General features: G+C 55.0%; 1 protein-coding gene across 11 annotated transcripts in view; it reads left to right on the top strand.

Annotated features, from left to right (window-relative positions):
• Nucleotides 1–20927, top strand: part of MSI2 (musashi RNA binding protein 2) — a 394191-nt gene that overhangs the window by 344814 nt on the left and 28450 nt on the right. For 6 of the 11 annotated variants that reach the window (XM_040497036.1, XM_040497042.1, XM_040497044.1 and 3 more), the window contains exons 11-12: nucleotides 16298–16321; nucleotides 17681–17743. In XM_040497036.1, the coding sequence (XP_040352970.1) occupies nucleotides 16298–16321; nucleotides 17681–17743 (87 nt within the window). Of the gene's footprint in view, nucleotides 1–266; nucleotides 1756–16297; nucleotides 16322–17680; nucleotides 17744–20927 lie in introns of those variants that run through there. The other 5 variants (XM_040497045.1, XM_040497038.1, XM_040497040.1 and 2 more) reach the window with 2 other exon arrangements.

Here is a 20927-nt window from a genome sequence, read left to right as displayed (position 1 = left end):
CGCACGGTTGGCGTTAAGCGGCGCCTGCCTCTGCCCACCCTCAGGATTCTGGGAGAGCGAGTGAGGTGCTGGCAAAGAGGGCTGGACACGTATGGGTAATTGTTAGAGTGAGGAGGAGCTCTCTAGAAAGATCAAGTGGTGACCAACCACTGTGGAAGCGGCTCCTTCTTCCCAGGCCCAGTGTGCACAGCGTGCACCCCGTCCCCGCCCCCTGGACTCTCGTTTCCATGTAATCTGTTAATTTCTGTTCTTATTTCACTTTGCAGACTATTTGCCGATTTCACAAGACATAATTTTTATCAACTAGCTCTTAAGAGAGGCATAACAAAGTGGGGTTTGCTACCATTACTAGACAGAGGACACAGTCCCGGCCGGGGCCAGCCCAGCCACTGTCCGTGCCTGCCGAGACTGTCCTAGCTGCCCGCTTGAACCAATGTTCTTTTTCTCTTTTTTAATTCTTGGAAAAGACTCATGTCCTCACTGCCTCACTCAGTTTAAAAAGAAATTTTTTTTTTTTCTTGTGCGGTCCCCTGGCATTTTGCTTCTTGTACCCAGTGTGAACATTCTCCCCACCTACCCCAACCTCCCACCCTCACCTGGAATGTAACGGGACCAGAAGGAAACTTCTCACAAACTTTGTAGAGCCTCCTCAGGGGAGTCCAGGAAACAGGCATCAAATTACTTTAAATATTGACCAAATAGGCTTCTTGGGACATTCCGCGGGGTGGGCTTTTAGTGCAGATGGCCCACGGGAGTTGGGGATATGTGACTTGGAGCACCTATGTCCTATAGTGGACAGTACCAAAAGTGAACACACACACACACACACACACACACACACACACACACACACACCCTGTTCCTGTAAATACTAATGTGTGGAAAACTGAATCTGGAAGGAAAACTGTATCTGAAAAACCATCATTATCTGGTTGTTTTTGTCTTTGGGGGCCAGTCCATCAGTGGCTATTGCCAATAACATAAGTACACCTGTCTTTGAGAAGGGACAGCAGAGTCACCTGGGCACTGCCGTGTCTCGGGCACCGTGGGCACAGGAAGGAGGGACCTTCCCCAGCACCCCCACCCTCACCTCCCTGCCCACCCTGGCCTTGAATTCCCTGGTGGCATCACGGCCCTTTGGCCCACTGATGTAGGAGGGGACAGAACACAAAGGGTCCTTGATGGTCACCCCCCCCCCCCGAAGGGCTTGCTTTTCCTGTGATCCTGATCCCCTCCACTTCTGCATTTGAAATAAAATGCCCCCACTCTCTTGGATTGATGAAGTACAGCGCAGCAGGACCCTCAAGAGTCACCCCTTTGTTTATGCGCATAGTTTGTGAGAAGTGACCCACCCACATGTTTCCACTGGATGTTTTTGATGTGAGCAGATCCATCTGTTTGAATGTCACTGTCCTTGAGACCCAACCTGTGTGGTTTTGCTCGTCTCATTAAAGATGCTTGATGTAATAATTGGTTAGCCTCCTTTGATTTTCCTGCAGGCTTTTTCACGAGTGCTATTTTTTTTTTTAAACATATCTGTACGGCTCCTCCCCCTCCTCCCCCCCTTTATTTTGTTTTGCTATGAATTGCTTTGCTTTGGTGAACTTGTCCTAGTATGCTTGCCTCGCAGACGTTACGGCCATTGTGAATTTTCTTCATCTCTGTAAATAGTTCATCTGTGCTTCTCCCTAATGACGTTTTATTTTTCTCCCCCTGTAAGCAACTGAGGTAGAAAAATAAATTGTTTATCACGGACGTGCTGTGTGCTGCTATCTCTTAGCCTGACAGTGTCCTGTTCTCGCTCCGGGGGAGGTGAATGCACGGAATAACTGGTACCAATGGCAGCCTAGTGCAGTTTCTGAAAGCATGTGGACTCCCCCCTGGCTGCTGCCTGTCGCCAGCCCTCCCTGCTTCCCCACGTCCCCTGCATTTGTTCGAGGCGGTCCTGTCCTTGAGCGGAGTGGCAGACCATGTGCACGCACTCTGCATGCAGCAGCTGCACGGTTAGCCCCCGCGGCCCTTCCTCTGCCATCACTCCTGCCCTCGAGAGAAAATGTCACTGGGACATCTGGAGCCCCTCCCATCTGTGCCCCAGGTGTGTGTAAGCTCGTGCACATGCTCGTGCACGCCGGCCTATGTGTGCTTTGCACATGGTTTGCTTTCCTAACTCCCCTGGACAGTGTGGGTTGGAGACGTGAAGCTACAGGGACCTCATTTCCAGGTCCTACTTGGCCATGTAGTTGCCATGTGACCTTAAGCAAGTGATTTAGCCCTTTAAGCCCCCGGGATGATAACAGAGCCTAGTTAGGTTGTTAGAATGAAGTAGGATAACGTGTATCTGGGAACGTGCCCTGTAAAGTGGTAAATGCTGTGCAATTAGAAGGTTTAGAAATCGTGTTCTTTTGTCACTCTCCAGAGTGGTTTTCTCTTCCTTGTCAACCTCAGTGGAGCTGCCCATTGGTGGATCTGCTTGTCAGTGAAAGAAATGATATAAGATCCCCGAGTAAAGCCAGAGAATTTCTGGGACTTCTTGCCCACCCTCACACCCCAACCCTGCAGTTTCAGTTCCTCCCCATCTGCACATTGGCAGGTGACTAGATTAGGTACCAGGTCTGGACGTGAATGAGGCTCACTCCTTGAAAATGCTCATAGTCCCGCTGATGGAGAGAGAACCAGTCGTCAGGGCCATTGGACATCGTGACACAGGTGCTTAGCTATAAAGAGGGAATCTCTCTTTGCTACAAGGAGACAATGGTGGCTGCTTGTCCAGCCTAGGGGACTGTCAGGAAAGGCCCTTTAGAGAAGATGACATCCGAACTGGGTCGTCTCGCAAAGTCAAACAAAATTCACTAGGGAGAGAAGGAAAGGAAGTATATCCCGGGCAGAGAAATAACATGCTTAGACACTGAACCAGGTAGTTTTAAGAAAGAAAGAAAACCCAAAGTAATAATGACCGAAACAAAGTAAGAATTTGTTTCTCCCATGTAAAAGAAGCCTGGATGTGGCTTCACAGTATTAGAGGCCACTCTTCACGTTCTATTCTCTTCAACATAAAACCCTACCTCATAGTCTAAGAAGGTTGCCCAAGCTCCAACCATCATATACTTGTCCCAGAAGAGCACATCTCTTCCCTTTAATACTTCTCAGAAGTTAAGTGTGGCACTCCGCTTAGATCCCACTGATCAGATTTCATTCATATGACTAGTTTTAGCTGCAAGGGAACCTCAGAAATGCCTTTATTTCAGGTAACCACATGCCAGCTAAAAACAGGGTACTGAGGAAGAAAAGTGGAATACATACAGGGTAATAATAATAATAATAATAATAATAATAATGGAATAATACAGAATACTTAGCAATCTCTGCCACAAACCTGAAAGAGGAAGCAGTACAGGTCCCACAGATTATACAGCAGCTTGTAGGGGGTATCTTGGGTGGGGGAGGGGAGATGAGACTAAAGAGAGAGGCAGGATTGAGTCACGGTAGGTTTGTGAGTCAGATTCAGGAATTTAGATTTGATCCCGAAAGCAAGTGAAAACGCTTACAGGATTTTAAGTAGAGGAGTAATGTGATTAGATTTCCAAGGTGAATCAGAGAGGTGGGGGGCCCGTGGAGAAACCACAGGGTCAGTTCTGTTCCCTTCCTCCTGCACCTTCACTTCCTCTCTTCTTTCCTCCCCTCTGCCTCACTACCTCTTGGCTCCGTTCCTCTCCCTGCCTCAGGCCGGCTGGTGGCCCTGCAGGGGTCCATCAGCAATACGGGGGGACCAGCCAGGCTCAGTGGGAGCAGCCAGGCAGTGCATGGGGTCACCCTGGGACTCTGGTTCTGGAAGTCCCAGCTTGTGCTTGGATCTCTCCAGCAACAGAAAACAGGCTTCCTCTCGCGTGCCGATGTTGACTGATGGGTACTGGCCTCCTGGAGCACCGGCCTAAGAGTGATGTTGAGGCCAAGTCCTAGCTCAACAGAAAGAAAGAGGGGCTATGACTGATTAGTGATGCCTGCGCGGTTGCTGGATCTGGGACCCATGCCCACTCGCCACGTATTTCGCCTTCCTTATTTCTCTAATGATGGTTCTCGGGTGCTGGGTGATTTTCGGTCACTCTGGAAGATGGCTGTTCTGTTTCACACAGAGGGAGGTGGGTGTGGTCCGAGGAGAGGTGCGGGAGCTCCAGGACATCATGTCCCCTCTGGAGGACAAGCCTCTGTAGCCCACGGTCAGTAGGGGCAGCTGCCAGGTAAGCTTCGGTCAGGTTCGGCTAGTCTGAGCGAAGACAAAGGCTGAGTGGTCTGTCTTGTCCGGAAGGGCGTGGCCTGGTGGTAGAAAGCAGAGTGAAGAGAGCCCAAGTGCTCGGGAGGGGAAGGAGTTTGCCATAAGCCGGATGACTGAGGAGAGCGGGTCTTGGCCGTGGGGAACGGGCTGCTTCCTAAAGCGGCTCACACCCAACCTTGTCGCTTCTGTCTGGTTTAGGACGTTTCGTCAAGTGTTCAGAAATGCCCGTGGCTGCCCCATCAAAGGCCTAGGATCGTGCCTCGGTTGGCCTGGGCCAGTGCGGGGAGCAAGTGCTCCCTTCTGTCCACCCCTTCCTTCTGACCCCACTGGGGAGAGGTGCTAACCTGCACTTGCAATCTTGGTCTCTGCCAAGTTCAGGTTTTTCTGGCCTGTTTTTCAAGGGGAGAGAGCAAGGCCCTCCTCCCCCGGCCTCTGTCACCTTGTCGGGGGAGGCAGCTCCTGGCTTGCTGTGCTGGAATTGTAGAACCAGAGGCTCGGAGGACCCCTCACCTGGGTGTCCATTTAAACCTCAGCGTTGTTCTCCCACTGACCTGCGGCAGGGCCTCTGTCTTCACACCTCTGCCCCAGCAAGGCTCTCGTGCCCCCAGCAAGGGAACCCTGTGGACCCCCTGAGCTGGTGGGTGCCCGACCTGCTGGACCCCCGATCTGGTGGGTCCCCAGGCTCCGCCAGCACTGCGTGGCTCGTGGCTTCCCGTTGGGTTCCAGAACGGGGCCCACCCAGTGAGCCACGGCTGGCTCCTCGCTGCTGGGAGCCGATCTTGAAACGCTAAGACGAGATGATTGGCCGCCCAGGTACGCGGACGTAACCTCGGACCCGTGCACCCGGGCACCCGCAGTTCTGTAGACAAACGCTCCCTTGTCAAGAAGGCCCCTCCTGACACAGCAGCCCGCGCACGTCTGTTCATCACCCTCCCCGATCTGCACAGCCCTGCGGCCCTCACGCATCGCCTCCAGGGATTCCCCCCTTCCCAGCCTGGATCCCCGGGCCGATCTTAAATCACAAGCCAGCACCTCCTGCACCGCGTGGCCCTTACCCTCTTGTTTGACAGTGGAGGCCAGGCGTAGTCAGGAAGGCCTGTCTGCTGCTCTGAAAGACGGAGAGGTCAAGTGCCAGCGCACACCCCAAATCCTGGCGTGAGGGCCGCCGGGGCCGTGTGTGGGCCTTGCCGCCACGCACCGCCGTCCGCATGGAGAACCGGTTGCTGACGCTATTCCCAGATGAAAGCAGAGCGCAGTGCCTAATAGGCACTTAATAAATGTTTGCAGAAATGAATTGGAGCGATCTGAATTGACGGGAATTGCGGGTTTCACTTTCGATCAGCTTTCCATGCCTCTTGACGCTCTTCTGCATAACTGAAGGGAAATGCAACTACTCGAGCGCTGAGCTCCCCATGGGAAAGCCCGGAGCGCTGTGCTCACTCCAGGCCTGCTGGGAGAGTAAGGCCTCCTCTCGGCCTCAGTTTCCCCATCTGTCAAATGGGTCTCTTGATCCTTGCCCTGCTCCCTTTCCTCGCAAGTTGCTAAGAGGGGCACTGGGATCGGGCATGATCTAGCGCTTGGGAAGAGGGTAGGGTCGTATCCAAGGAGGTGACCCTGCCAGAGGCTGGGGCAGCGTGAGGGAGGCTGTGGATGTGGCTTCAGACCTCCTCCTCCCGGGGGTTGAGCGCCATGCCTGTCTGATGCCATCTACCCCCGATGGCCATCCTCGCTCCCCTCTCCCGCCTCCTGGAGAACCTGTACCACCAGGCTCACAAAGTCCCCGGTCAGCCTGTCAGCAGGACCATAGTCACCTTTCTTCAAGCCCTTCGGTTTTAATTTCTATCAGCTAAAGCATGTGTAAAGCCTGCAAAAGAACAACAAAGTATTTTATTTAATGTGTACTTTTGAGAGAGAGAGAGAGAGACAGAGCATGAGCAGGGGAGGGGCAGAGAGAGAGAGGGAGTCACAGAATCCGAAGCAGGCTCCAGGCTCTGAGCTGTCAGCACAGACCCCAATGCAGGGCTCAAACTCCCATGACCTGAGCTGAAGTCGGACACTTAACTGACTGAGCCACCCAGGTGCCCACAAAATAAAAAAAAATATTGAGTGAAATTATTGGCAGGTGGCAGTGCCCGGCCTGAGGGATGGACAGTGCATGTCCTCCCAAGGACAGCCAAGGACAGACCAGAAGGCAGAGGTGTGGCCCCCATGCCCTCCTCCTCCCCAGGCCGAAGAAATGGTGGGGAGCCCTGCCCAGAGACGTTTCCCCAGAATGCGGGTCAACCTGGATCCCCTGCCCCTGAGGGATCCCAGCCGGTGGGGTCACTACCTCTCCTCCCTGTGCCTTCAGGTGTGAGGGCAGGACACGAGCACGTTTTCTGCAGTGTTCTGGAAAGGGTCATCAGAGCCTGCCCCAGGCTGGGTCCTCTCCGGGCACAAGGATGTTAAGCAAGCGAACAAGGAGGGCCAAGCGTGGAGGACATCCCACATGGGGCCAGGTGTGTTCCAGTGCAGTCTGACTGGTGTGCAGAGTGAGTACAGGGGACGGAGTCCTTGGCTTGGCTTGGGAGGCTCTCAGGAAGGGGTGATATCTGAACTGCGTTTTGAAGTCAAATAGAATTTCAGCAGGCAGCTGAGGGAAGGGTTTTCCACATCCAGCAGGTGTAAAGGCACCAACGCATCATATGCGTTCCTTCCTTGCATTCCTGCCTCTGTTCATTCTGTGGGCCCCATCTGGGTCGAGGCTGTGCCATTACCTGGCCAGGCCCGCTGGACAAAAGACTTTGTCATGGGGAAGCTGATGCCACTTCTCCCCAGACCCAGGGAATGAATTTGAGGGCCAGGGATGCTGTCCCCGCCCTTGTCTTAGGAGGCTGTTCCCGGTCAAGGCCTTTGTGGGTACCGTTGAACCCACCTAGTGGGCCTGGGCACGCTAGGGCTGGCTGCTTCTGAGGAGAACACAGCCTGCTAACACTTCCCGCTCCCCTCCCCCTCCGCCCCTCTGCCCCTCCACCCGCTGCCCTGCTCTGAGCCTCAGGAGGTGTCTCGCTGGCCCCAGGGCAGCCCTGGTTTTCCAGCCTTGCAGCTCTCTTAATGGTACATGTTTAAGGCTGCTCCAGGCTTTCTTCCTCTGACCCATGATACCAGTCTTGAACAGGCTAGGGTTCAGGCAGGGCTAGGAGCAGCCCTTCCCCAGCCCCCTTGCGCCTATCTGCCCCTCCTCCACCTACCCATCTTTTGCATATTCATCACATAGCTCTTAAGCACATGTCAAGTCACTGGCCCTGCCCTAGATGCCTGGGACGTGGTGGTGAACCAGAGAGACGTGCTGTTGCCTCTGTACGGCACTTGTTGGGGGCAGAGAAGCGAGCAGGGTTCCAGTCAGATGGAATGACCCAGAGAGGCTCTTCTGGCCCGCCCTTCCTAGAGGAGCTGGGAGGGGCCGGACAAGCCCGAGGGCAAGAGGGCAGCCAGTCCGGCTGATAACACAGGCACCAGAGCTCCGGGATCCACGTCCACACACCTGTGGTCACCACGTCGCTGGGCCCCGTCCCTCCTTGAGCCCCTGCGAGCCCTTTGCCTCCTGCCGTCATATTACCCCACCAAAGTTCACGCTCACGCTTCGGATAAAACACCCCTTTATCACTCACGAGCAAATTATAAATGTTATCTATGAAAGCCCTTTGGATGTGAAATGTCATGTAAATTAATAGGATTTTAGAACAGGAAGGCTCCAGAGGGAGTTCTCAGCTCCGCTACTGTTATTACCTTGGGCAATAATAATAAAAATAGAAATAAAAGTTATTATTCCGCTTGCTGATGGCTTGCCACATGCTGGAGGACGGTGCTGAGCACCCAGTGCCATCATCTCCCTGAATTTCCCAGCAGGCCCTGCACGGAGGCACCGTTCGCCTCCTTGACAGCAGAGCAGAAGGGACCCGGGACGGCAGTTAGGAAACTTTTCTTGGGTCACAACCGGTGAGTGTGGGAGATGGGACTTTGCCACCTTGCTTTGATCACTCTGCACGGTTTCCTTTAAGCTCTCCGGCCCCGGAGCCCTTCCTCTGTTAAATGGGGCCGATGATGTCTTCCTGGCAGGGGGGCAGGGGTCAGGCTCATTGGGATGATCCCGGGTCCTCTAGGAAGGGCCCGGCCAGGGGAGACTTTCTGGGGTCTTGGCCGTGGAAAGTGCTACAGTGGTAGCCGCCGTTTTGCCATTGGTGTTCCGCTTACTTTCTCATCATTTAGACCAGACTCTCTCACGTATCGGCGAGGAAACAGGCAGAGGGAAGGTTCTGCCATTCACCCTTGCGGGTTGGGCTGGGATGCAGTGGTAGGCCATACTGACTGTTAAAAATGTGAAATATTTCTGTACCTGTTGGTAAATAACAGTTGCCCTGAGCCCCCCGGAGTGCCTCCCTCACCACCCTGGCTTTCCCCTAAGACTCCCTGACCGTCCATGGTCCGCCCGTCAGTGATGCCAGATGCAGCGGTGCTCTGCCACTTGATGGCAGAAAGTCTCATATCTCAAGGAGACCAAAAAGTGGGGGGGGTGTCTACATTTTGCATCTGGGGAGGGCAGGGGGAGTTGAGATCACAGATGTTAGTGCTCTCACTGAGCAACTGATGGTGCCAGGATGGGGACCTGGGGTCTTCCAGCCCAAAGTCTTGGGGTGCTCAAGGCTTAAGTGTTTCCTGCCCTGGTCCATAGAGGTGGGTGCCATCGGCGTGGGTGTTTGGAACCGTGCTGTGGCAGAGCCATTGCAAAGGCCCATATAGAATGAAGCTGGAGGCGGAGGGCGGGGAAAGGTAGACGTGGTGAGGAGGCCCATAGAGACTCCAGGCCATTTAGATTTAAATGGATCAGTGAGAGACCCTGTGGGGAGGAAGCAGGATTTTTTGGCTCAGCATCTGAAATTTGGGGAACAAGAAGAAGTGTGAAAAGCCATCTGAATAGCCAGCTCTAGAAGGACCAATAGTGAGACCAGTGGTTTGTCCTGACACCCATTGGGGGTAGGTGGGGGAGCATCTCCTAAGCAGAAATTGCAGTGTTTACAAGGAGTGGGGTAGAGAGAACTCTCCCTCGTGAAAGGAGAAACTCAGAATAGTTGCCGATGTGTCCTTAGAGGCCACGGTCCAGAATCCCTTCACCTGAAGATCTTGGTCTTGGTCTGAGAGAGACAGGCAGGTGTTCTTCTGTGGCAAGTGGGGAGCCCTGGGTTATCCAGGACCACAAGCTGCTGGCACAGAGCAGCAAGGGCTGCTTTCGGCATGAACTCCCTGCGGCCATCCTTGCTCTTGAGGTCTCGCCGGAGCGTAAGCGTGATGTTGAACAGAGTGTCCTCGTACGGCCAGGAACCAGAGCACGTGGAATGTGTCAGCCACTCTGGATGCAGGCCTCTGACCAGCGCTTCTGATTGCTGCCCGCCTCTTCGAGCAGAATTTGGGGTAGCCACACCCAGGGCTTGAGCTCAGCTAGGAGGAGACCCTAAAGGGGACACAGGGGCCTGGCTGAAGACTGGACGGGTACATGAGAGATCCCTCCCTTCTCCCTGGCGGAGTGAGCCTTTATCTAAGGCCCTGCTTATTATCGGCCAGTTTCCTCTCCTTCCCAGGGAGCTGGTTTGTGTGCAGTGTGGTCCCACAGATGGAGCCCCGCCCCCCTTTCTTGTCAGAGGCTAGTGACTGTAGGCTCCATGAGGGCAGAGAACACGTGAGTTTCGTTCACTGCTGTGATCCCAGTGCTTAGAACGGTTTCCGGCATGTAATAGGTGCTCAGTAAGTATTTACGGAGAGGGTAAGCGTCTGGAGACTGGGAGGGCTCTAACATAGCTCCCTGCAGAAGTTCAGGGTGAGTGAGGGTACTGCGGGCCCCAGCTCTCTGTTGGAGGGTAGGAGGGCCCAGGAAGAAGGATGCTGGGCCAGAGTCCCCACGTAGAGCTCTCAGCTTCCTGGCTCCCAGCAAGGAAGCAGCGCCTAAAGTATGTTCTCAGTTCTCCTCCCACAGTCCTCCACCCCACACTCCAGGCTGGGAGCTTGGTTGAGACTAGGGCCCATTATCAGTCACCAAGGAGATCAGAAGCCACAAAGCTCCACGGTGGGGGGGGGGGGGGGCAGGCCTCGCCCCACTGCTGGTTCTCAGGGGCATGAGGACGGCGGGCTGTCTGCTTTGCCCACTGAGCGCCTCTGATTTAGAAGGAATCCGCAGGCACACTACCTTTCCCTTCTGGCCGGGTGCCCCGGGTCTGTGCTTGCCCCTTCTGGGAATTTTCACGTCGTTTCCAAAGGATGCTCCCTGACTTCAGTTTTTATGCTTCCCCGAACCCTTTCATCCACACAGAGGCTCTCTGACAACCAGACCATAAAACCTCGTAAAGGTTTGATGTGCAGCGTTCCTCCCCTTCATCCGCATTGAAACATCTAAAGAGAAAATTAAGCCAAACAGCAGTTGCATTAAGTTATTTGGGACTATTTTTGTGCCACTCCTCTGCCGTAGGTGCCAACGCCTTTGGGGCTCGACCCCAGAGCCTTTCACTTCCTTTAGGCCTGAGCCCAGGCCACACACCCTTCCCCCCTCGCTACACCCAGGCAGGCAGGCCTGGCCTTCTCATCGGCCCCTCTGCCTTCCTCTCCAGAGGGACCTTAGCCAGGTCCCAAATGACAGTCATTTTCCTGACTGAGGATGAGACCCCACACTGTCTCCAGCACCTCTGCCCCAGTAGGAGCTCCACCCCTCTCCGGGCATGGGGGGTGGGGGTATCTCCAGGAGAATGGCACTCTCGGTGTCCTTGGGGAGTGTCAGTCTCGCTCCTAAAAAGGTATGTGGAAATCAGATTCGTATTTTAAATGCCAGGAACTCGGGGTTTTGTTTTTTTCTGTTTTTCAGTGGACACGTATCATAAGCTTTCGTCAAAGCAAAATTTTAGTTTGATCATGTAAATGTGTCCCTTTGGATATCAGTTGCCCCCTCTTTGTCAGACCCTCTGTTCCGATCTGAATTCCCAGAGTCGTCCTCCTCCAAAAGTACACCATCCACCCTTTTCCCATCCCTTTTCCACCCTCGCCCCCTCGCAGCCGCCACTCTGTCTGTCTCTCTCTGCACAAAGCTCTGGATTTCCTTTAAATGAACCAGCCCTGTCACTCACCAGACAGGCCTGCCCGGGAGGTGGGGAGGGCCCTGGGCCAGTCAGATGACAGATGGTTTTCTAAACTGTTTTAGGACGTGTTTCCGACATTCTGGGTGACAATTTCTTCTTTGGGTTGCTTATTTTTGAGTGTTTGGATTCTATAAAGCAACACTGGGTTTAGCCAGGAATGTTTGAACCATCTCTAGAAAATGCTGGTGGTTGGAGGTGCAGGACATGCTGGGGAAGGGGTGGAGAGTGCTTTAAGCAAACACAGCATAGGGAAAATTCATTTCATGATGGACAATTCAGGATGGCTATGTGCATCACAAGAGAGTGTTTCATGAAATCACAGCCTGTTGGAGCCATAAGGAAACTCCGAATTTTCTCATCTCCTCTTTCTGTGAGTGGCACAGAGGCCCACTGACTCATCCAAGGTCACAGAAATAAGGAGTGGCTGTGCCAGGACCATATCGCCGGCAGTCCACACCCAGGCCGGCACCTTTTCGTACCGGGCAGGGGAGAGGATGCAAAGAAAGACGTGCATTCCCTGATACCCTGCGGCCGACAACAGCGGCCCCCTTTCAGTGTTTCCTAAAAACCAAGGACACTCCAAGGCGTCCTCTAAATCAGGGATTGTCTGCCTCCCCCGTGCGTCAGAAGCCCCTGGAAGCCCCTGGAAGGCTAGAGATGTGGGTCACACCTGATTCTCCGTGTGTTGTGCAGGCTCCCGCGGCCAGGCCAGAGCCCCACTGCTCTGAATGGAGGCCCCGCGGTGGGTCTCACAAGAGAGGGTCACAAGAGTTAGATTCATTGTATTGTCAGGAGGACCTTTCCTTCCACAAGAAAGTGGAGTGATGGACTGTGCAGATGTGCACCACAATTTAACTTTTGGAGTTTTGTTTGTTGTTTTTTTTTTTTTTTAATTTTAGAGAGCGTGAGCAGGGGAGAAGGGCAGGAGAGAGAGAGAGAGAGAGAGAGAGAGATCTTAAGCAGTCTCCACGCAGAGCCGGACGTGAGGCTCGACCCCACAACCCTGAAATCAAGAGTCAGATGCTCTACCGACTGAGCCACCCAGGCACCCCTCACTTTTTGAAATTTTTGAAAGCCTTTAAACGGAAGGTTCTTGCCCTTGGCTGTATACTGGGATCACCTGGGAAGCACTTAAAGGTCCACTGTCCGGGCTGTACCCCTAAACCAGATAAATCAGAATCTCCGGAGGTGGGGCCCGGGACTCAGCATTTGTTAAGGTTCCCCAGGTGGTCCAGTGGGCAACAGGGGTGAGGGTCCGCACATGAGAGAGCAGGGTCCTCTCTCTCGGTGGCTGCAGTCCGGCACCTTCCGCTGGTTAATTCTGCTCCTGGCCCCCACTCCTGTGGGCATCTGAGTTAGCCACCCCTGGGGTGGAGGATCACGTGAGGAGAGGCCACTAAATGTTCAGGTGGCACTGCCTTGCGCTTGTAGTTTCCCCAGGGCAGTGACTCCCAGCCCTGGCTCTCATTCACCACTTCAGAGCATCCTTCCTGACCATCATCAGCTGCTGTTCCACAAGAACCTTCTCTGGGGCAGACTCTGGGCTAGGTCTTAAGTGGGACATGTGACTCAGTCCCCACCCTAGAAGAATTTGTCACCCAGCGAGAGAAATGGGGCGTGCACGTAAAAATAACTGTGCTTAGGTAAGGCAGAACCCGGTAAGTGCCACAGAAGCAGTAAAAAGTTGGCGTGGCATCACATAATTCTCAAAAAAAGTCAGAAGCGCCGTTCACTTCTAATTTGCCATCAAGTTTCTCACGGCTCTGAAACGTCCAGAAAAGCGTCTTGTTCACTGTCAGTGGGATGGCGACAGCTTTTACTTAGATGAGTTAGTAACCTCAGAGGTGTGTTCGCGCCAGCCCCAGGGCCACCGCTTTCCAGGTTCGTCATCCTCTTACATCAGAAGACAGGTCCATGCGGGGTCGGAGGTGAGGGAGCGTTACAGACCTTTCTGGTCTCCCCTCCTTGCAGTAGACATGAATTGATTACTTCGGGCCCAGAGAAGCGAAGCACCGTCCCCAAGTTACAACAGCAAGGCAAGGCCGGGGGGGTCAGAGACGTTGACACCAAGCACCGTGATCCTTCTGTTACCCCATTAGAGGGGCCGAGGAACTCCAGACTAGCAACCTTGGGTCTTTGGGTGTGGCTGCCGTTAACTAAGGCATGGCACCTGCCCAGCCCTGAGTTCCACCATTAACATTTTACTCTTCTGTACCAATGGGAGGAGCAGACCACATTCCTGATACCCAAGTTCACCCAGGTGGGCCGCCTAATCTCGCAGGCCCTGAGATTTTATCAGCAAAACATTTTTCTCTTTTCTGCCTGATTCACTACTAAGAAGTGGGAAGTATTCGAGCAGGAGGGTCCCGGCTGCCCTCTTTGGCCCAGTCCTTGTTGTCAGAACTGAACAGTAATGCATACTCTGATTTTGAACAAGGGAAGGTTAGCTCCACTGAAATGGCATTATGAAGCTGGGACAGTATGAAGAATTACAGGCGACCGTTATGGGGAAAGAATTCCAGCCTCCTGTGTGCATCTGACCATCTGACCATGTGGCTCGTCATGGAGAAAGTGGCAGAGCCCTCTGGGCGGTGGGGGGGGCGGGGGGGCAGTCTGCCTTAGAGGCAGGGCTGATGGCTGGACAGGCCTCAGCAACATGGCAGCTAACATTCATTTAAACTGACTCCTTGGGGCGCCTGGGTGGCGCAGTCGGTTAAGCGTCCGACTTCAGCCAGGTCACGATCTCGCGGTCCGGGAGTTCGAGCCCCGCGTCGGGCTCTGGGCTGATGGCTCAAAGCCTGGAGCCTGCTTCCCATTCTGTGTCTCCCTCTCTCTCTGCCCCTTCCCCGTTCATGCTCTGTCTCTCTCTGTCCCCAAAATAAATAAACGTTGAAAAAAAAAATTTTTTTTTTAAATAAATAAATAAACTGACTCCCTGCAGGCATTCATCTGAATATTTTGTGTATGTTAATCCTGCACTGACATCATCACCCCCTTTACAGATGGGGACATCAAGGCACAGAAGGGTTAAGCAACTTGCCCAAAGTCAAAGGTTGCCAAGAGGTTATGCTAGTAAATGGCTGAGTCAGGATTTGAATCCAAGACTTGTGCTAACCTGCCTCACAAGAAGCCTGGTTGCTCCCTTCGTGCATTGGCCAGGCAGGCTCTGCTGAGGAGGAAGCCCTCCCCACATTCCCAGCAGCAGAGAAGGGAGGGTCATCTCCCATTCTGGGTGGTGAGTGGGGTGCTAGGGCAGCCATGGGCGCTCATGGGCCGGGGGCTGTGCCATATCTTTGCTTGGGCCTCGGTCCCCCCAAGAAACCTGAGCCCCATCAGACCTGCTGCCTAATTCCCCAAGGTCTTACCCCAAGTACCTGCCATGGGAGCAGTTCTCTGCTTGACAGCCCAGAACTCCTCTCCCTTCAGAAATAAAATGAGAGGTTTCCCAGGCACGTAGGCTGCCACAGGTGACCTCTGGCTCCTCAGGGGCTTGGGGGAAATGCTAAAAACAGGGTCACAAGGCAAGTCTGCGAGGCCCTGCACCCCCAGCTCTTCCAAGCCCAGCCCAGGAGAGCTCATTCCCACCCGGGTCCGTGCTAGGGCCTCCTGGTCCTCAGGCGCATCTTGCTGTCCTAGAGACAGGCTGTCCTCCACAGGGACAGCTTTAGGCCAGGGTCCCCATGCTTCTTTGGCCTCTGACAGCCCCTGGCTGGGGCAGCCCCATCCCAACACACACACACACACACACACACACACACACACACACACACACACCCCTTTTCTTAGATCCGTGTTTGCCCATCCCCCACAAGCCCAGCCACAAGGAGAGCCCGTTGTCCCCCGCTCCCTGGTAATAGCATCAGGGACTTATCTGCCAGCTCATCTGAAGAATATATTCGGGGTGACCAGTGAGGCTGAACAGCTTAACAGGACAGGAGGGGGATGGCAGGGAGCTGGGGAAGTGGTCCGGGACAGATTCCCAAAGAGGCAGGGCTGGGTGGTGGGGCTGTGGCCCTGGGGTCCCAGGTGCCGTGGGGGGGGGGGGGGAGGTGCTGTGAGAGCTGCAGGCCTCTCCGGAGTGGGGGGCGGCCTGGGCAGCTCTCCTCCCCTGCCCCTCTTCTCACACCTGTCGGTCTGCCTACCCGGTTTGATGGTTGAGATTAAATTCCAGCCCTTAGCGGTGTCTGGTGCTCAGTCTCCAGCAGAAACCTTTATCTGAGATTAAGGATAATGGATTTCCTTTCTTGGATAAGTTTTTTTTTTCCTTCCTTTTTCTCTGAGACTTTTTTTTTTTTTTTTTTTTTTTTTCAAAAATGCGCTCGACTCCAGAAAATAGACCTTTTGTTAAATGTCTTTTTATTGACTAAACTCGCCTCCCCCGGTTCTGTCTCCCGCCCTTCCCCCCACCACACCTTTTCATGCTTCCAGGGAAACCTTCCGTTTCAAGTACGGGTGGGGTGAGGAGTGCAAAAGAATAACTTGACCTTCCTTCTCTCCACGGCCGGCTTCCTTCTCCTTCAGGGTCCCCCGAGTCCTGCTGTGTGCCTGCAGCCGGGGCCTGGTGTGCGGAGGTTGGGATAGGGAGAAATAATTTGACCTCTTCCTTATTTTCCCTCAGCACTTTGCGCCACCACCCACATTTCCAGAAATCTAGATCCTGCTTGGAAGAAACGGGGAGAGGACTTGGCGGGGGAGTCCCTTCGTTGGTCTCAGGTGGCAGGGGTCAGTGCCACCCTCCGTGGGCGGGGGGTGGGGGGCAGCCTCCAGGCACACATGTGGTCTTCAGGGGAGCTGGGAGACCCATTCCAGCAGCCAGGGATGACCTCGTACCTTTATTTCACCTGGATCTTTCTTTTTCCCCCCTCAACAGCCCTATTACCATATTTAAATGCAAGTATGTCTTTTTTCATTGACGTTTTGAGTAGCTTAGCCTGACCTTTTTAGACTAGCTTGTTCCCTTTTGAACTTCTTTCCTCCCCAGTAGTTCCGTGTAGCTAGGACAATAGTCTTAGAGTTTAGTGGGCTTCTAGTTCGCTGTGTTTGGGGGACGGCTCTGTTTCTTTCCTTTCTTTCCTCCCCGGCTCCCCGCCCTCCGTGGTGCATGTGTCCCCGACTCTGTCCCGTAGCGATTCCATGTCTGGAAGCTGCTGTGGCTAAAACAGAGCCGCTGTCGGGCTGTGTGTTGTTTGCTGCTGGCTCTTGGCGCATCATTTAAAACCACCATCATTGGCAATGGGTCTTGAAATCAGGCCTCTAAAAGTTGAAATGGGGCCTCCATAAGTCTGCCTGGATGGCAGAGGGTGTTTGTTTCATGTGTGCGTGAGTGTATCTGTGTGTGTCCCCGTGTGTGGCTGTGTGTGGCTGTGCTCATGGCCAAGAGAGGCCCAGGGGAGGGGCCTCACCCACCTCTTCCTTCCCCTGGGCCTTCTGCGGCCACACTGGGTCACCTCGTCCCTTCTCACCTTTAGTCCCATTCTGGGACACCCTTGCTGCCGGGGGTGTTACTAGATTGCACACACACCTTCACGAGCTGGTCGGAGTTCCCGAGGAGACCCTTCACTGCTGACTTGATCGGGACACAGAGCTCAGACAGAAGAGTAGGATCGAAATCCCCATACTGTGCCTCAGGAGGTTGAAATTGAGAGACAGAGCCGCAGGGCAGGGCTCGCCCCACGTAGGTCCCTGCAGCCCCCGACTCCCTCCTACAGCTGCCTTCCTGTGTACACAGTCAGCTGGGACTCCCAGCACACCTGGCCCCCTGGCCTGCCAGCGTGAGCTAGTCCGGAGCTAAGCAGAGGAGCTAAGGCAGGCAGAGCCTTAGGAGAGCGGCTGGGTTCAGCGACCTCCTGGCCCAGGTGCCTGTTCTGCCAAGAGGCTGGGTCCCAACCACTCCCGGGATCCCTGGGCCATGCGTGGCCCTGCTCTGGACACACCCCTCGATCGGTGCGGGGGCAGCAATGGCCCCACCCCACTCCCAAGAGAAGTTTCTCCCAATCCTCTCCAATTACTCCCGTGTTCCTTTTAGAACTGGTTTCTGGGGTGCCACATGTGTAGGAATCAAAAACACCTAAAGGCGCTGTGCCTGCCGGAAGCCCGAGAGCCACTGACCCGGGTCCCTCCTGAGAGCTGTCCCGAGGAGATCCCTTTGCACTCCCGTCTGCGGGAAGGGGGGTGAGCGCGGCCTGTGAGCCCGGTCTGATGCAGGGCCCTTTCCGAGATCTCTCCTTTACTCCGGCTCCTCTCTCCCCGCCAGGCTTCCCGGCAGCGGCTTACGGACCAGTGGCGGCGGCGGCCGTGGCAGCGGCAAGAGGATCAGGTAGGGAGGTGTGTGGGACAGGCGCTCCCAGGCATGCCCCAGTGTGCGGGGGAAGGTAAAGGCCCTGTTGGATCTGTGTGGCTGCGTCTGTCCACTACTGTCACCACAGCCCGGAGGGTGGGGACAGGGGGGCGCGGGCCAGGCCCTGCCACCCAGGGCAGCTCCCCGTGGGGGTCAGTCTCAGGACTGCACACCAAAGGTGGACCGTGATTCGCTCTTTGAAAAAAGACCAGTGAACTTCTTTTTGACTTTGGATGGCCCGTTCCCCTGACAGCCGGCTTCAGGGCACCTGTTGGTCATTTCCCTCCTCAGCTTTCACTGCTGCTTCACAGGGGCTCCCTTCCAGGAGCCTCTGACCCCGCCAGAGAAGCTCTAGCTTGTGAGAGGGAAGCTCAGGGCCCACGGGCGTGCTCCTGGCCTCGGGGCCCCTGCCGCACCTGGCAGATGGCCTTGCTGATTGGGCTAAAGCCCGAGTCCCGGAAGCCTGGAAGTGGGGCTGACCTCAGTGGAATGAAGCGATTTCCTGAAGCCCCCTATCGCATCCTGGACTCTCCTTGTAGCAGAGACCAGAGAGCTCCTAGACCCTACCTGCCCGAGGGCGATGGGATTATCTCTTGCATAAAATTGCCCTGGTCCTTTAGTCTCCAAGCCCAAACTTTGAGGTCTTAGAGCCCCTCAAGTGAGGTGAGAACGTTTTCCCAGCAGCTCGGTGGGGTCAGGCTGGAGCTGGGGTGTGTCAAGGATGCCCTGTCCCCCAGATGCCCCCCACCTTCCTAAGCACGTGGGGCTTCTGCTGTGTGCTGGGCCCCCGGCAAGGCCTCCTGGCCTCCACTCCCCAGCCACTGAGAGGCCCTTGCTCCTCCTGGACTCAGTAGCCATGGTTTGCGGCTCCTCCCCCCACCCCCCAGCCCAACACCCCTCGGACAGGGCACTGGAGCACCCAGGGAAGCAATTAGTCTGACCGGGCTCTGAGGAGGGTGGGGGGAGGGAGGTGCTGGTGGGGTGCCAGGAAGTGGGGCGTTAAAAGCCCAGAGGGCAAATGCCAAAAACCCAAACCCTCAGTGATAAGAGACTGGCACATGGAGGCCCTTTAGGAACATCAGTACAAATCCGTTCCATGCAAACTGGCACTGCCTCGAGCTACAAAGGATCCACTCCCCGAAATCACCCATTGGAGATTTGTTTGGAGGGGCCGGGAATTGTCTGGGGGCTGCTGAGGGTCAGTTAGCCGGAGAGCTGGGCGCCCGTCCTCAGCCTCTGCCTGCCCTAGCGGGCCTCCAGCAGCCCCACCTGCCCTCTGGCCCGTGTTCCTTGGTGCCCCCTGCCCTGGGGGCGGGGCGCGCCGCTGCCTCGTGTCTCCCTGTTCTGTTTGGTTTTTTAACTTGAGTGCTTTTTGGTATCATTACAAATGAGCCTCTGTCCTACCTGTGCCTAGTGGGGGGGGGGGAGGGGAACCACAAAAAGAAACCTCGAGATTTTTGAGTGTTGTTGGTTGTTTTCTCCGTTCAGTTTCTTTCTTTATTATAACTTGGATTATGAAACTAAACTTTAACCCGAAATTAACCCTGCCTCTCTCCCCACCCCCATTCTCCTTGACGTCATGGCAAGTTTAAAGGGCAGCATGGGGTTCTTTGTGAGTCTGAGAGCGGTCTCCCCATGGTCTCTGCCCCCCCTGCCACCCCCACCCTCTCACGCCCCTCCCTCCCACCCCCGAGAGCCAGGCAGGAGTCCCATCCATCCTCCCCCTAACTCCTAACCCCAAATTCCAGAGCCATCTCCAACCACACTTTTTTTTCCAGGATCAGTGGTGTTTTATTTGTAGCCATTTCCATCGGGAGCCAAGTCTCCCAGGGGCCATTCGAGGTCAGCCATGCTCATCGCTGCACTGTTAGTGAATTCTATTCAGGAGTGTGCTCCCAGACCACCTGCCCCACACCAGCCTAGGTTAGTGCAAGGAGTAAATCCTCAACTCCGAGGTGCCTGCCCCCAAGGGTTGCAGGCTCAGCCAGGAAGATACAGGGCACCCCACAGTGCTGCCTGGGGGTCAGGGGCCTGGGGTAAGCCCCAGGGCGACGACCAGCCGGTGCCTGCTAAAGTCAGACCACCACCTGAGCTGGAAGACACCTGCCCCCGTGTAGACAGGGTAGCCCAGCCCCTCACCTCCATCCCCGCTTTGGACCCGGAGCAGGGTTACAAGATGGGGGAAGGAGGATCTCTACCTCTCTTTCTTTCAGTGTGGTTTGGCCTGTAAGGACTGTCCCCTCCCTCCTGCTAGAAGATAATCTGGACTCCGAGCCTGGTGGGATGGCCAATTATTTACCTGTTGTAGTGGCCCTCGGTGGCATTTTGGCAGATATGGGAAAGGGGCTGCCCAGACTCTTCTGGGTTTGCGCATCAGCCTAAGCCAGCAGATGATCACGGACAGCCGACCGCCCTGTTCTACCTTCACCTGCTCCTGCAATCCTGCCCCACCCATGCCAGCTCCTTCCAGCGGGACAGGGATGCTCCTTCAGCCTCCCGAGCAAGCAGCCTCAGCCGTTGGAGGGCGTCACAAGTTCAGGCGCATTCTCTTATAGGAAGAAGCTGGTTCAGGGGGTCTGCGGAGTACCGACCTTGAGCTCGGTACTCTGCTGCCCCTGGCAGGTGGTTGGAAAAGGGTAGGAAACGAGGCCTCTGCTCCCCAGGGGCTGGCTGTCAGGCTTGGTCCAGGGATTAGGCATCCTATGGAAGGCCCTATTTTGCCTTTCATTTTGGTCTAGCTTCACAGCTTTGTTTTTTTTTTTTTTTTTTTCTTTTTTCCCTTCCATGTTATGATGTACTGGGGGAGCTGCCTGAGGCGGAAGCACCTGCTGAGGGCCGTGGGGGTGGGGAAACAGCTTCGATTTTGCTCAGGTTGGCAACTCGCATCTGTCAGGGCTATGGTGTCAGGGTAGGAGGTCCGGGGGGGCCGTGAGCTCTGCACCCACCTCAGCCAACTCCTCGGGGCCAGCCTGCCCGCCTTTGCCTTAATTCGCCCTGGGTCTGAGGTGAGCAGGGCTCAGGTGACCCCCCCAGGGGAGGTCCCTGCCGACTCCTAGATAACTTCACTAGCAGTGGGTCACTTTTCTTTTACCTTCACCTGGTAGTCCGAAACGTCATCTTTCCTTGTGCTCAGTCGAGAGTTTGTTTGTTTATTTTGATCGTA

The sequence above is a fragment of the Herpailurus yagouaroundi genome, unplaced genomic scaffold (assembly GCF_014898765.1).
Source record: "Herpailurus yagouaroundi ecotype Mexico unplaced genomic scaffold, PumYag 189, whole genome shotgun sequence".
NCBI classification, from domain to species: Eukaryota; Metazoa; Chordata; class Mammalia; order Carnivora; family Felidae; genus Herpailurus; species Herpailurus yagouaroundi.
This window is presented reverse-complemented; position numbering and strand designations above follow the sequence as displayed.